Genomic DNA, 16,059 nt, shown 5'->3' with positions numbered 1-16,059 from the left:
CTTGTTGACCCCTGATGGGTATTTCATTCTGAAGTGTATGGTTACACACACCTTTCAGAAGCTCATGGCTCTTTGACTAGAACTGAGTATATTCTACTGATAAAGGCTGTTTTTCTAGGGTGCAAGGGGCAACCATTGGGCAGATGGAGATTACAGATCATGCACTGAGATCTAGGTTGATTTGGAGGGTTTTGAGGGGCTCCAGGGTTGTGTGATATGGAAGTTCCCAACTTATATGCATTCTGAAACTAATTTCAAGGAGTACTTACAAAATAAATAAGCTGAGTAGAAGTATATACAAACAACCTATTCACCATGATAAAGAACACATTTAAAAATCCTATTTTGTTTTAGGAGTCTGCAAAACATTTAATGAGTGGGGAAACTGCCTATGTTGGTGGGTGCAGTAAGGCTAGAGTGGCAGCAATATTGAACCTGAAAGATCAGCTGCAAAGGAATAAGCAGGCATCCCAAGCTTACCCCACTAAAGAGAGTACAGGGTCACATTTTTAGCAACATAGAACACCTCAAATAGGCTTTCGCATGAGAGTGCTCAGAAAATACTATATTTTAGTAGATTTGAATTGTATAAGTTTGGCATTAAGTCAGGTAAGCTACTGACAAAAGTGTGGACAAACCCTAAATCTGTGATGGCACTACAAGCATCTTGGGGTGGGGGGTGGGATAGTGAATGGAGCCAAATATATTGCAGACATCTTTAAGTAATTCTATCAAGTGTTTTACATGGAAGAGGTGAGATCCTCTGCCCAATCAATTTAGAACTTCTTGAATAATTTGTGGTTACTTAGATTGAAGCCAGATGAAGTAAATGCTCTCAATCCCCTGACAGCGGGTTGGGAAATGCGACAGTGCTTTAAGGGCCTTAAGATGGGCAGAAGTTGCCAATAAACAAAAGCCAGAGTTTGTGGTGAAATGGGTCCCCTCATGTGACGCAGATAAGTGCTGGGTTTTTACTATTTTGGGCTAAGTAGACATTGAGTTTTTGAATAATTTTTTTCAAAAATAATTAAATTTTAGTAGTAGAATGTTAAGAATGGAGCTTTTTTTTTGGACCAAAAATTAAAATTCATTATAAATTACTCAAAGTCTCCCTTACCATTCAGCAACTCAAATTCACTGAACCCCTGCTGGACACGGTTCAAGCATGAGCCTGCCTTCCTTCTGGAAGCCAGGACTGCGGCATTAATCACCATTGCCCTGCAGGTTGGTCACAGCTCGGCAGATGTTGTTGGGCATGTAACACCCATGGCCAGTGGCATAGCTACATGGGGCCACGGGGGCCTGGGCCCCCAATTTTCCTCTGGGCCCCTGGTTTTGCTGGCGGGGATCCCCAAACCCCACCAGCCAGTCACTGGCGCCACCGTGTTGCCTGCCCTGCTTTGTCTTCCCCTCACGTCCAGCACACTCCTTTTAGTGAAACTGCGGCAGTGGGTGGGGAATGGCAGGGGTGGTGGAGTGGTGGGGAGGGTGGTGGTAGGACGGCAGACCAAAATGTGCCCCCCCCCCCCCACTGCAAGGTCTGGCTATGCCCCTGCCCATGGCACATTCCCTTTTGAGAGAGACTCAATGGACCCTAGATTCTCAATAGTCTCAGGCCAACAGGAACCTAGTGGACATCGTTTGTCACTACTGTGCAGGAGTTGTTCTTGTGGTGGACACTTCAATCCAATGATTATAGGGCTTCCTTTCCAAATTTCTCCTCCATACAAGATACTGACGATGGATGTGCCCAAACTGGGCTATGGATCTCATGTAGAAAGGCTTCACGTCCATGGTCACTGGTCTGCTCAGGAAGAGTCAGCTTCACATCAATCTCCTGGAGCTGAAGGCCATTTGGAATGTTCTAAAAACTTTCAGAGATCGGCTGCTGCACCAAATCATTCTCATCCAATCAATCAGGTTGTGAGGTAAATAACAAAGCAGGGAGGCATGGGTTTTGTATCTCTTGTGTCAAGAGACAGTCAGGATGTGGCATTGGGCTTCCAGACATGGCATGGTGCTCACAGCTACATACCTGGCAGGAAAAGGCAACAGCCTACCAGACAGTTTGAGCAAGGTGACACAACTGCATGAGTGGTCTCTGAAAATGGCTGTTGCCCGACAGATCTTCCGAGAGTGGGGCATTCCCTCAGTGGCTCTCTTTGCCACTCACCTCAACAACGAAGTCCCTCAGTTCTACTCCAGGCTGAAATTACACGGCAGACTAGCATAGGATGCCTTCCTCCTCCACTGGGGGGAAAGCCTTCTGTATCCATATCCTCCAATACCTCTTGTGGGGAAGACTTTGCTGAAACTCAAACAAGATTGAGGAACCATGATACTCATTGCCCCCTACTGGCCATGGCAGATAGAGTTCCCCAACAGAGTGGTTCTCCGCTCCATGCTAAGTTCCTTCCAAAGGTGGTGTTGAATTTCCACCTGAAACAGTCAATTGTTTCACCAACATTTTCCCCCAAATCTCATGCCCGTCCTGGTGAAAGTGCACTGCATACCTTGGACTGCAAGTGAGCCTTTGCCTTCTATTTGGAGCAAACTAAAGCCCATAGACAGTCAACCCAGCTTTTTGTTTCTCTTGACCAAAATGGGATGGGGCTGCCAATGATAAACACACTTTATCCAATTAGCTAGCAGACTGCATCTCCTTTGTTTATGCCTAGACTGGGCTGATTCTAGAAGGTCATGACACGGCTCACAAAGTGAGAGCCATGGTTGCATCAGTATCCTACTTGAGATCAGCCTCCATTGAGATGGGCAAACCTGCAACATGGTCTCCTGGACCTGGGCGTTCCTGCTCCTTCTGCAATGGGGGCTGAATATCCATGTGTTAAGCCACCCATGTCCCGCCCCAAACTTGCCCAGACCACACCCCATTGCCATATGGACATACAGCAGATTCAGACATCCATATCCTGGCTTTCTAAAAATCGGCATTTGGACGTCCATGCAATACTCTCAAAGGCTTAGGTATATTCCTTTGGCCTGCCCTTCTCAGTAGTCCCACTGGCCCTGCTCCATACCTTGGCAGCAGTGGTTCAAGAAGGCCCAGCAAGTCCCCTAGTCAAAGCAAGATATGAGCTTTTGACTGGCTCCAGGAGAGCATAGCCTCATAAAAGTTCCTACATTTCCTTGTTTTTACTGTATTCTTTACCATGTAAGATGCTTTCTTTTACTATGTAAGCCGCACGTGGGAAAGAGCGGGGTACAAATGTAATAAATAAATAAATAAATAAATAAAAGTGACCATCCTGGATGACCTACCAGAAGGGGGAAGGCTGAATTTTTTTCCCAGCAAGATGGCTCTTTATAACCTCCGGTTCTTCAAATACTCAGGAGATACACCCTAAATTGGCATAAACTACCTCCAAATTGCCCACCACAAGCGTCAAAGTTAAGCTGTCAGCACCAGGCCGTGCTTGCAGAGGAACTCCCCCCCCCCCCCTTCCACAGGCCGATGCAGTTGAGCCCATGCCACCAAGAGAAGAAGGAAAGGGATTCTATTCCAAGTACTTCCTCATGCCACACATTCACATCTCATTACTGCCTTCAACAGGATTCCCAGTGCAACATTTGGTTTGGTCAGACAGTTCCCCCACAAATTGTCTGAAGTCCAGAATCCAACTCCACCCTCCTAGGCCCATATGAGGCTGCACCTACACAAAGGAAATGTATATATGTTCTAGGTTAATTGGTTTCTCATTCATCTTGCAGGTGCAAGACTATTGACCACGATTTGTTTGGGTTTTTTTTGGTGAGCCTGGTAGCTAGGAATTCCCATATGTGGCACATGATGTCCTGCTTGTCTTTGGAGAAAAAAAAGTTACTCACATGTAACAGGTGTTCTCTGAGGACTGCAGAACACATACTGGCATGTTCATGTGCGTCAACATTTAGAAGAAAGAGTTTTGCATTTTTTGTATTTGCTTGATCAGTATAAATACCAATAATGAGAAATAAAATACAATAGTAATAAGGCAGGGGAGCCACTGCTCTCAATTGTCCCTGTTCTAATGCCAGTACTGCTGAGGATGAATACTAGCTAATTTTGGAGGGCAACATTTTCTTAATGAAATGAACACTTTATGGATGTCTTGCCTGGAGGTCCATGTACATACCATTGCAGGTGAAGCCATCCTGATCCAGCTCATAGCCCTGGTTACATCTACAGATGAAGGTGCCGAATGTATTATAGCAGCGCTGTAGGCATGGGGTTCCCATGTTGCATTCATCCACATCTGGGGATAAAACCAGACATCTGGCCATGATCATTATTCATGTGAGACCTTTCTTATCTTGCTACATGATCAATAGCATATACAAATTTTTCTATTTAGCCATTTATGTTTCATTGTTCGGTAGCTTTTCTATAAAAATAAAAAGATATTTACATTGTGCTACACGATCAGCTTTGTTTTTCTAACATTATTTTTATACCGCTTATCTTATATGCTAGACAGTTTACCTCTGCCTTTTGTAGGGTCAGGCTTTGATGTTAATTCCACTCATGTCCTATGATGAGATTAATATGGAGTCAGAGCACCAGGCTGAGAATCAGGGAAGACAGGGTTCAAATCCCACTAATATTCTTTGCATTTTGTGTGTCCCTTCACCTTTCATTGCCTCAGGTAAATCTTAGGCCTACATATTTACTAATTGTGTTAAGGTAGTCGTGCACGTTAATTTGCAATTACCACATCCTATATAATAATTTGCAACTCCAACATTCTACATCTGGATGCCTGGGTTTGTAAAATCCATAACCACTCATTGCCCCACCCTAGCATCAAAACGTAATGACATCAGAGGGCAGAACAATGAGAGGGAAGGGAAGCCAGCGCCAGCCAGCCAGAGAACGTTCAGGTACAAATCAAGGGGAGGAGAGAATCGCGAGGGGAGGGCAGAGAAGAATGGATGGACATGGATGGGATGGGAGGCCAGTAGAGGAGAGAATTGTGGGACATCGAGGGGAGGTCAAGGAAGAGGAGAAATCGCTGGACATGGAGAGGAGGGCAGGGGAGAGAGAAAAAAAATAGCTTACATGACAGCCTTCATAGGGCCCGTTTCATTGTTGAGGAAACGGGCATGGTTCCACTAGTGTTATTAACAGGCTTGTCTAACAAAAATGTTGAATGTAACTAACCATGAAAAGGTGTGAACTAAATCTGATGTTTGTATTTATCTCATAAAGGGCATAGCTACGGGGGGGGCCACAGGGGCTTGGGCCTCCACAAATTATGTCCAGGCCCCTGTTTTGGCTGGCGGGGGTCCCCAACCCTCGCCAGCCGAAGCATTCTTCAGCGCCGTCTCCGGCGCAGCCGCGTTCCTGCCCTGCTCTTCTTGCTCCTCCTGTCCTGTGTGCGCTCACGCTCCTTTACATGAAATTGAGGAGCATGCGCGTGCACAGGACAGGAGGAGCAAGAAGAGCAGAGCAAGAACGTGGCTGCACCGGAGACGGTGCTGAAGAAGGCTTCGGCTGGTGGGGGTTGGGGACCCCAGCCAGCAAAGGTAAGGCGAGGGGGGGGGGTGCAAGAAGGCGCGAGGTGGTGGAGGTGAGGCGAAGCGATGCATGGCGGTGGGGGTGGCAGCACTCAAAATGTGCCCCCAACCTCGGGCTCTGGCCCCTTCCCACCGTAAGGTCTGGCTACGCCCCTGATCTCATACCTTTTTCAGTGATAGCTCAAGGCAAGTTACATTTAGGCATGGTAGGTATTTTCCTTTTCCTTATAGTCTGTTTGTACCTGAGACAATGGAGGCTTAAGTGACTTGTCCAAGATCACAGAGAGTGGGATTTGTATCTGTCTTTTGTGGTTCTCAGTCCACTGTTCTAGCTAATTGGTTATTTCTCCTGCTTCTGATCCTATGTTATCCATTTATCAGGTATTGAGGGCATGGTCCAGTAACCCAGCAATACACTTCCAGGAAAGTGGAATGACCAGATGGCTCCCAGTCCAACAAGGGAGACCCACTTAGTCTTGGATTTGGCCCAGTGACATGCATGGAATGGGCAGGTTTGCCTTTATACGAGAAACTGAAGCTGGCTTGAAGCAATCTAGTGATTCTACATGATGGCAGCTCCAGACTGGTTCCAGACTATCTCTTGCTTGTTGCATTTGCTAGACTCAGGGTAACTACTGAGGAAGCAAAAAAGATATTTAAAAAAAAGGCAAGAGGTAGGGGGGAAAAGACACAGAGAGTATTTAAGTAGCTTGTCCAACCATTAATGATAACAGTAAGATTGGAATCCAAAGTTCAGTTGGTTGATTATAGGCACTCTTGGTCCCTTTGGAAAGGATTTTTCTGCTCTATGGTGCAAACTTCATTTTACATAGCTACTTCGTATTAGAAGATGTCTTGTTACCGATGCAAGAGCGGTTGTTGCCGGCCAGTTTGAAGCCAGGTTCACACTGACACTTGAAGGAGCCAGGGAAATTCACACAGCTGTGCTGGCAGTACCTGTATCGGCACTCATCGATATCTGTGAAAGGAAAAGCATGGCAAAGTCAGAGTCCAAGTGTCAGAGCTACTGCTGACCAAGACCATAGGAGCCAACTTTTCAAAATTATTGGGGGTGCTAAACCCAATGAAAATAACCACTCCCTGGACACATACAAGGAATTTTCTCAATATTGGGGGTGCTCAAGCACCCATAGAGTCGGCTCCAATGACCAAGACCTACTTAAAACAGTCATTGTCAGCCTGCAGAACCCCCCCCCACACACACACACACACATACAAACAATTCCTAATAATTCTGGCTATCCCTACCTTAGAGCTGTGGTTTTGGCCATCTCTCCCTTCAATCCTTGTCTGTCCTTGTCACTGCATTTATATCTTTCAAAAAAAAATCTGTTTTATCTGCTCTGCAAATATTGTGATCTGATTGCTGTGTTTCAAACTGGTTTATTGATATCTGTTAATCTGAGAACTAAATTTAAAAACTGCCAAAATCAGATCTCTATATCTTTTCCTTAAAGTGTGCTGGGCTCTCCCCCTCCCCCACCTGGTCTTTCTGTAGACAATTGTAAGCTAAGGTGTGGCTAAAGCTTCTGCTGAGAGAGCTGGGCAATTAACCAAGAGGTCTCTGCTTGTCTCCTGCCTGAAGTAAACTCACACAGATAAGACTTGTTCTGGCAATCCCTACCTTAGAGCTGTGGTTTTGGGCATTTCTTAACCTTGACTTCCCCTTATCCCAACCAGCTGTGTAGATAATAGGCTTAATACAGTTCTAGAGATAGGTTTTACAGCAAACACATTCCACAGGTTTTAAGTTTTCCCACCTAAAGACTCTGGGAGACCGATCAATCAGTGGCGTACCAAGGGGGGGGGGGGCGGTGGGGGCGGTCCGCCCCAGGTGCACGGCGCTAGGAGGCTGCTGCGGCGCGCGCCTGTTACCCTGTTTCAGTCCGATTTCGCAATTCGCATGTGTTCACTGCTCCCTCTGAGTCTGCCCCGGAACAGGAAGTAATCTGTCCCGGGCAGACTCAGAGGGAGCAGTGAACACATGCGAATTTCGAAATGGGACTGAAACAGGGCAACAGGCGTGCGCCGCAGCACCCCCCCCCCCCCCCCAGCGGCATGCCCCCGGGGGGGGGGGGGGGTTGCGCTGCACCCGGGGGGGGGGGGGCGCATCGGCGATCCGCCCCGGGTGTCAGCTAGGGCAGGAACGCCACTGCGATCAATCTCAAATTATTTCTCCTGGATTGGTTCTCCAGATCATCCACTTTTTGTTCTAATTCCCCCACTTGTTTTAACAGAGCCTGTTGCAGCTGAGAGGCTTGCTGAGCCTGGTCCTCCAGCATTCTGATGCACTACACGCGCTCATCGAATTCTAGGTTCAAACTGTCCAGTCTTTCATGAGCTTCTTTCGTTCTGTCATACGCTTTTTGAAGTTTTTTTGTCAATTGCAGCTCCCACCGCTGCAGTGATGTCTGCCGTGAGCTCCACAGTTCAAGCAGAGCACACAGTCGAGCTAGGCAGAGACTTTATTGTCGCCATCTTGGAACCTCCCATGCGCTGCTTGTCACAGTCTTTCTGAAGTGATCTAGAAGCCATCGGTAGCGTGGGATGAGTCCAAAAATATACCAGTGGTACCAGATAAAGCTCCCAGAAGGCCAAATAATTTGGGTAAGCATTTGGTGAGTAGATGCCGATATTTTAGCAGACTAAAGAGAGGCGCGGATGAGTTCCGCTAATCAGCTGCTACTCCTTCCCATCGCGTCACGTGACCCCCTCCATGGCTTAATTTATAAAAAACTAACCTTTTCAATTACTCCTGTATATTGCTCATACTAGAGCGCTGGATGTATCACAGAATACGTATGAATAAAATATCCAAAAAGCTAATCACCTAGGAGACCCTTAAAAAATACCAAAACACATATATGAATGGATTAATAACATAACAAGTATATAATACTTCTTCATGTTTTGCTACATTTAAATGTGCATTTAAAACAAGTAATAGGATCTTTGAAATGAAAGGTCTCTACTAGGACACGAGACTCTGTAAATAATCTTGTAACAACAGAGACTAAAGAGCAAGTATACTTGAAAACAAGGACAAAGACAAATCGTGTCATGTCATTTACAGAGCTCACCCAAATTGCCTAAAAAGCTGCCCCACTGTTTACTAAGCTGCGCTGCAAAGCTGACACAGCCTATTCAAGGTGAATGGGTATGGGCATTACTGCACTGCCAGCTGCTAGCGCAGCTTAGTAAAGAGGGGGGGCTAGTGTCTTACCTTTGAATGTAGCACTCAAAACAAATAATAGTGTCTGATCAAAATAGCATGGGAAAGTGACGTCCGCGTTGCGAGTGTTCTTAAAACAACCAAAGCAGAGCTTCATTCTTAGAAAAAACATGAAGTAAAAAAAGTTTATAATGCACCTTGGACCAATATATAAAAAAATGTAAAAAACTAAGGACCCTGTTTACTAATCTGCACTAGAGGCACGTTAGCATTTTTAGCACATGCTAACCATGTAGATGCCCATAATATTCCTATGGACGTCTACACGGTTAGAGCACGCTAAATTTTAGCATGCGCTACTAGCACACCTTAGTAAACAGGGCCTTAACTATATATAATACATATATATATACACACACACACACACACACATTGGACCATTGTTTGAAAAAGCTAGAGCACTATATATATTTTTTAAATATACAGATTTTCTAATGGTATGTTTTGGTGTTCTTTAAGGGTCTCCTAGGTGACTAGCTCTTTGGTTGTTTTATTCATACGTATTCTTTGATACATTCAGTGCTCTATTATGAGCAATATACAGAGGAGTAATTGAAAAGGTTAAAATTAAGCCATGGATAACTGTTTTATTTATTTTTATTACATTTGTACCCCGCGCTTTCCCACTCATGGCAGGCTCAATGCGGCTTACAGGGGCAATGGAGGGTTAAGTGACTTGCCCAGAGTCACAAGGAGCTGCCTGTGCCTGAAGTGGGAATCGAACTCAGTTCCTCAGGACCAAAGTCCACAACCCTAACCACTAGGCCACTCCTTTTGGATCTCATAATGACATATAGTTTTCTATCATTCTCTGTTATGCCATTCATTTTCATATAAAAATGTTATTTACAGAAACATTTTTTTAATCTTTTATTCTGCTAAATGACAAAATTAATTTATACTTTTTAAAAATACTAATCTGCTTATTATATCCAATATAAATGTACTCACCACTGGTCTTATATATATATATACACACATTTTAAAATATTTTTAACATACTTTTCTGTACATTTGCATGTTTTTATGCATGTACATTGATACTGATAGTCTGTATGTAGCTTCTGTGACTCCTGAAGAAGGCATTACACGCCAAAACACAGCACTGTGTTGGATCCTTATTTAATTTGATGCGTCAATAAAGATTGACTACTGTTTCCATCTTCAAAGTCTTCTTTTGGACGGGTTGGAAGGCTATTTGTACAATCTCTTACTCTGTTGTTTTGTCTAAATAAAAAGAAAGCCATTTCTTATTTTCTGAAGGTAATCTTTGAAATGGCTGGCTGTGCTGAAATGAGTTCGATTCCCGGCACAGGCTGCTCCTTGTGACTCTGGGCAAGTCACTTAACTCTCCATTGCCCGCCACATAGAGCCTGCCATGAGTGGGAAGCGCGGGGGTACAAATGTAACAAAAAAAAAAAAAAAATTGGATATTTCCCCTTACTACTCATTACAGAACAAAAAAAATCTAATTCTCTTGTCACTTCAGCAATAGTAACACAACTTCCTTCCATTCCAAGTCTTACCAACGCACTCCACTCCAATTTTGCGATATCCGTCAGGACACGTGCAGTGAAATGCTCCAGGCGTGTTCACACACTGCTGACCTGGGCTGACAGTCATGAATATCATACTCACACTCGTCAATATCTAATGAAGCAAAAGAAGATTATTATTAGCTTGGATATAAGGAATTGTCAAAATGTTCATGTCAGATGTGGGTGGGAGGGGACTGGGAGTGGGGTTAAGAATGGCATGAGGACCCTTTTTTTATTCTTCTACTTTCATGGACGGTGTGAATATTTGTTCAGGAACAGCTGGAGGTGGATATGTTGCCCTCTCTTTCTGATTTAGTTAACCTTGTGGGAAATTGATCATTTAGTCCCAAGAGTGCCTCTTGTAGCTGTGGGAAAAAGAGCCCAGAAATACAAATTTTTATTCGATTTATAATGGATAACGGATGCTGAAATTCCTTTTCAACCCGTGAATAATGGGAGCCAGCAATCTTGCATTTGTGTGTGTGTGGGGGGGGGGGGGGGGGGGGGGGGGGAGAGGCTGCATCCTCATTGCTCCCTTCAGCTCTGGGCCACCGAGCCAGATAAATAAAAAAAAATTTAAACCCATAGCATTACATTCAGTGCATTTTTTCTAGCAAAAAGGTGCCGGTACTCAAATACCAGGCCATCCTTCAGGGGTGGGTGATCACTGAGAGACCCACCCCACAATAGTCAGGCCCCCTGCAACCAGTCACAGAATCTGTGACAAGGCAGAATTTGTGTTTACAGCCTGAGCTCTTTCATTAAAACTTGGGGACCATGGGTCAATTTTAGCAGACAATGGAAAAGGTGCCAGTACCGAGTACCCCCAAGTACCCTCTCAAAAAAAGCCCTGGTTACATTAATTTTTGTCAGTAAAGCGAGCTATAAATGTCAAATTAAATTAAATCTCTCTCTCCTTCCCTTCCCCTCTCATGGTCCGGCATTTCTTGCTTCCTCCACCCCCTCCCCCTGTGAAATTCAGTATCTCTCTCACCTGTCCCACTCCAGCAGCCCTGGAAACTTTCCTTGTGCTACAACTTCCTGTCCCCGCATAGGCAGGACACTGCAAAGGGAAAGCTTCCAGGGCTGCTGAAGGAAGTGCTTACCTCACTGACCCTGCTGGCAGCCCAGAAGATTGAAAGAGTGCAATGATGCAGGGAGCAAGAAGGGAGAAAGTGGTACCGGATCCCATAGAGGGAGGGAGGTGGGATGCCGGGGGCAATGCCTCCCCTTCCCCCCCCCCAAAAAAAAAATCTACACCATGCCTAGTGGTTAGTCACAGGTCTGAGACCCAAGGAATCTAGTGTTCTAATCCTGCTCCTTGTAATCTTGGACAAGTCAGCCTAACCCTTCACTGGATGTAACTCACCCTGAGATTCTACTGAAAAAGGTGTCAGTTAAATCTAAATAATTAAATAGTATACAATCACGTACCAGACTTCCGGTTTAGCCTCCATGCTGAGCGGATGTGAGTAATAGTCACTCCACAAACCCTGCCTCTCTACCCTCTTACTTTGAGTTGCTGCAGGGGAGTAATTAAATTGGGGAGCCACTGGAGAACGGAGGGGAAGCCTGAAACAGAGATATGCCACGGATTTTGAAGGTAAGAGCAACCCTTCAATTAAGGAGATATATGCCGACAAGGCCCCGGAAGCCAGCGGCTGGAGCCCAACCAGAAACGTGCCGACAGAGGGAAACAACATTCAACCCACTCCCCCGAGAAAATGCGGCAGATGACACACTTACTTTGGTGCTTGCAGGAGCTCTGTGCGGCCAAACTTGAAATAGCAGAGATGGTGGGTAAGCAAGTTGGAAATAAAATTGGGGAAACTGACGGAGCGAATGGCTTGTCTGGAGGGCACATTGCATGAGGTGGAAATGACTCAGGAGAATGGCGGGAAAATGTTAGAATCATAGGCTAAATCTCTGCAGCTGTTATCTGATAAGGTAGAGGACTTGGAGAACAGGCACCGCCAGTCCAAACTCAGAATATATGGAATTCTGGAGGGCATGGAGGTTGGGAAGCCTGTGGAATTTATACAAAAAGTTGGGGGCTCTTGTTTTCCAGACTCTCCTGCCCACCCCAATTTGAAATAGAAAGAGCACACCGGGAGCTGTGACACAGACCCCACCGTAATCTCCTTCCACGGGTGTTTATTGTTAATCTCTTGTGCTACATGGAAGTAGCATATATGTGCCGAGTGTGGCTCGCTAGACAAAAGTGTGTAAATTTGAGAACTGGGAAATTAAAATCTTCCTGGACCTCAGCGTGGAGACCATGCAGAAAAGGAAAGGCTTGTGGAATTACAAACAGGTGCTGGTGATGCGAGGTATCCAGGCTGGAGTGTAGTATCCCACCAAATTGGTTATTTTCCAAAACGGGAAGAAACACTTTTTTGACACTAGCAAAGATCTCGACAGTTTCATTAAATCATTGGATTGTACTCAAAAGCAAAATAAAGTTCCCTGTGGAGGTCCGAAAAGGAGAGAGTAATCCACCTAAGTGGTTATTTGAAATCTTATCTCCCGTTCTCCCGGAGTCATTGGTCCATTTCCCACTCTCTTTCTGTGAGGTCCGAAAAGGAACAAGGGTTTCTTTTCTGACTCCTCCCCCTCCCTGCAAAGAAGAGTAGAAGCCATGGGCTGGCCACATGGAAGAAGAAACTACTTTGTTAGTTTAGAAGGCTAAATCCTTGACTGTCCAGAAACGGACCTTACTGCTGCGACCTGGAGCGGTATCTGGAGACGCTGAAGGGGAACAGGAGGCCAGTGGAGTCCAAAGCCCCCTCCAACAGTGAGAGAGTCCATGGAGAGAATGGTGGCGAGAGTTCCTTGCAGGCAGAGACACAGAATATGCCTGATCCTTCAACAACAGGACTGTAGTTCCGCTGGTTGTGGTTACTGTAAATGGCGAGGATCAGAGCCTTGGGTCCTATGATTTGGGGTCACAATGGGCGACTGGTCTGCTCCTTTATTTGGGGCATTGGGAAGAGACTTTGGGGGTCAGAGGATATCAGAAGTGTGTATGGCTTGGTATGAATGAAGCAGTTTATGTTTATGGAATGTAAAAGTTGGAGGGGGGGCAGGAGGAGGAGAAGGTTTTGGGAGGTGGTAGAGCGGTCGGGGGATACCCTCTTGTGGGTATCTTTCGCCCCCTACACTCAACAGAAACGGCACTATCTAAAGTCTGCAATAACCTATTCCTCGCCAAATCAAAGGTCACTACTCCATCCTCATCCTCCTCGACCTCTCCGCCGCTTTTGACACTGTCAATCACAACCTACTTCTTGACACACTGTCCTCCCTTGGGTTCCAGGCTCTGTCCTCTCCTGGTTCTCCTCTTATCTCTCCCATCGTACCTTCAGAGTACACTCTCATGGTTCGTCCTCCTCCCCAATCCCGCTCTCTGTTGGAGTTCCTCAGGGATCTGTCCTTGGGCACCTTCTTTTTTCAATCTACACCTCTTCCTTAGGCTCCCTGATCTCTTCTCATGGTTTCCACTATCATCTTTATGCCGACGACACCCTAGCTTTATCTCTCCACACCAGAAATCACTGCGGATACCCAGGCCAAAGTCTCGGCCTGCTTATCCGACATTGCTGCCTGGATGTCCAACCGCCACCTAAAACTGAATATGTCTAAGACTGAACTTATTGTTTCCCACCCAAACCCACTTCCCCTCTCCCTTCACTCTCTATCTCAGTTGATAACACCCTCATCGTCGCCGTCTCATCTGCCCGCAACCTCGGTGTCATCTTCGACTCCTCCCTCTCCTTTTCTGCGCACATCCAGCAGATAGCCAAGACCTGTCGCTTCTTCCTCTATAACATTAGCAAAATTCGCCCCTTCCTCTCCGAGCACACCACCCTAACTCTCATCCACTCTCTCATTACCTCTCGCCTTGACTACTGCAACCTACTCCTGACCGGCCTCCCACGTAGCCATCTTTCCCCCTTCAGTCCATCCAGAACTCCTGCCGCACGTCTTATCTTCTGCCTTAACTGATATACTCATATCACCCCTCTCCTCAAGTCACTTCACTGGCTCCCAATCAGATACCGCATACAGTTCAAGCTTCTCTTACTCACCTACAAATGCACTCGATCTGCGGCCCCTCCGTACCTCTCTACCCTCATCTCCCCTTACGTCCCTACCCGTAACCTCCGCTCTCAAGACAAATCCCTCCTTTCAGTACCCTTCTCCACCACCTCCAACTCCAGGCTCCGCCCCTTCTGTCTCGCCTCACCCCATGCCTGGAACAAACTCCCTGAGCCCATACGCCGTGCCCCCTCCCTACCCATCTTCAAATCAATGCTCAAAGCCCACCTCTTCAATGTCGCCTTCGGCACCTAATCACTACACCTCTTCTCAGGAAAACTTATCTACCCCAACTTGACATTTCGTCCTTTAGATTGTAAGCTCTTCCAAGCAGGGACCGTCCTTAATGTTAATTTGTACAGCGCTGCGTAACCCTAGTAGTGCTCTAGAAATGTTAAGTAGTAGTAGTAGTAGTAGTAGTAGTAGGAGAGGGCGATAGAAGGTGGGGGGAAGTTCGTGGGGACTCTGAAAGCAGATCAGGTGGAGAAGAATCTGTCTGAAGAAAGTAGCCATCTTGATCAATATTTGATGGAGGCACTTAATGGAGATGTGCAGAGAGGTGAGGAAGGGAGGGAGATGTTTGACTACTAAGCAGCCATGGCTGTAGAGGGGATTAAAGTTTCTACTTGGAATGTAGGGGGGGGGGGCTAAACCACCCTATCAAACAGAAGAGAATATTGAAGCATTTGAAAGATTTAAAGGTTGATACTGAAACCTTCAGGAATTAAAACTGACCTCTGTTGAAATGCTAAAACTCCAAGGGGTTGATACAGCAAGGTTTATTAGTCCTCTGGGGGTTCTAAATCTAAGGGGATAGCCATTTATTAGCCAAACATATCCCCTTTATAGAGTACAGCTCAGGAAGAGATCCTCAAAGCAGATAATGCCTGGCTATCTGGCAGAATCGAGAGATAGGAATTCACACTTTTTAATGTTTATGTCGGTAGGTCCTAAGAGTAATTATTTTAGGGATTTTCTCAAGTTAGTTAGGTCAGTGGGTAGGGTGACATTATAATTGGAGGGAACATGATTATTACACTAGATCCTTTGGATAGAGCCAAGAGACGAAATAGAGTGGAAATTAAAGACAGCACCCTGCTCCGTAGAGGACTACTGGGATCTCTGGAGGGTATTTCACCAAACAGAGCAACAATATTCTGGAATAGGATGAGGAAGGTGCTGTCCTGGTAGCTGAAGAAGTGTCAGAGTGAGAAGTGGGTAAATAAAATAGTTTTTGGCATCTGGGGATAGTAAATTTACACATGCAGAGATAGCTCAAGAATTTAAGCTATTTTATCAGAAGTTATATCCTTCTGAACTACCTGCAAGACTGCAGATAATCCTATCTTCAGGGGTTGGGGCGGCCCAAATTTGTGAGCAAGTAAGCTAGTATATATCTCCAGTATTCTTTCACTTTGGGATACGTCCAAAAAACACATAGGGTGCCAGCTTCACCTACGTTATTGCTATTGGATGTGCCAGACATCTATAGTATTTTTCAAAAGGGCAATAGAATGTTAATATGAAAAGCTGGGTTTTGGGCAAGAAGGGTATACTGAAACACTGAACAAAAGGAACCTTGTTTTCCTTTGGATATTGGAGAAACAGTTTTCATGCCTTACTACCAATGGAACTGCAAGGGGTAAAATTTAGTCT

General features: G+C 45.6%; 1 protein-coding gene across 1 annotated transcript in view; it reads right to left on the bottom strand.

Moving 5' to 3' along the window:
• Positions 1-16,059, bottom strand: part of EFEMP2 (EGF containing fibulin extracellular matrix protein 2) — a 138,502-nt gene that overhangs the window by 39,222 nt on the left and 83,221 nt on the right. The window contains 4 exon segments of the mRNA XM_030219141.1: positions 4,134-4,253; positions 6,377-6,493; positions 10,294-10,378; positions 10,380-10,417. Of these exon segments, the coding sequence (XP_030075001.1) occupies positions 4,134-4,253; positions 6,377-6,493; positions 10,294-10,378; positions 10,380-10,417 (360 nt within the window).

This window comes from Microcaecilia unicolor, chromosome 11 (assembly GCF_901765095.1).
Source record: "Microcaecilia unicolor chromosome 11, aMicUni1.1, whole genome shotgun sequence".
Classification (NCBI taxonomy): Eukaryota; Metazoa; Chordata; class Amphibia; order Gymnophiona; family Siphonopidae; genus Microcaecilia; species Microcaecilia unicolor.
The sequence above is the reverse complement of the archived record's forward strand: the minus strand, read 5'-3'. Positions and strand labels throughout refer to the sequence as shown.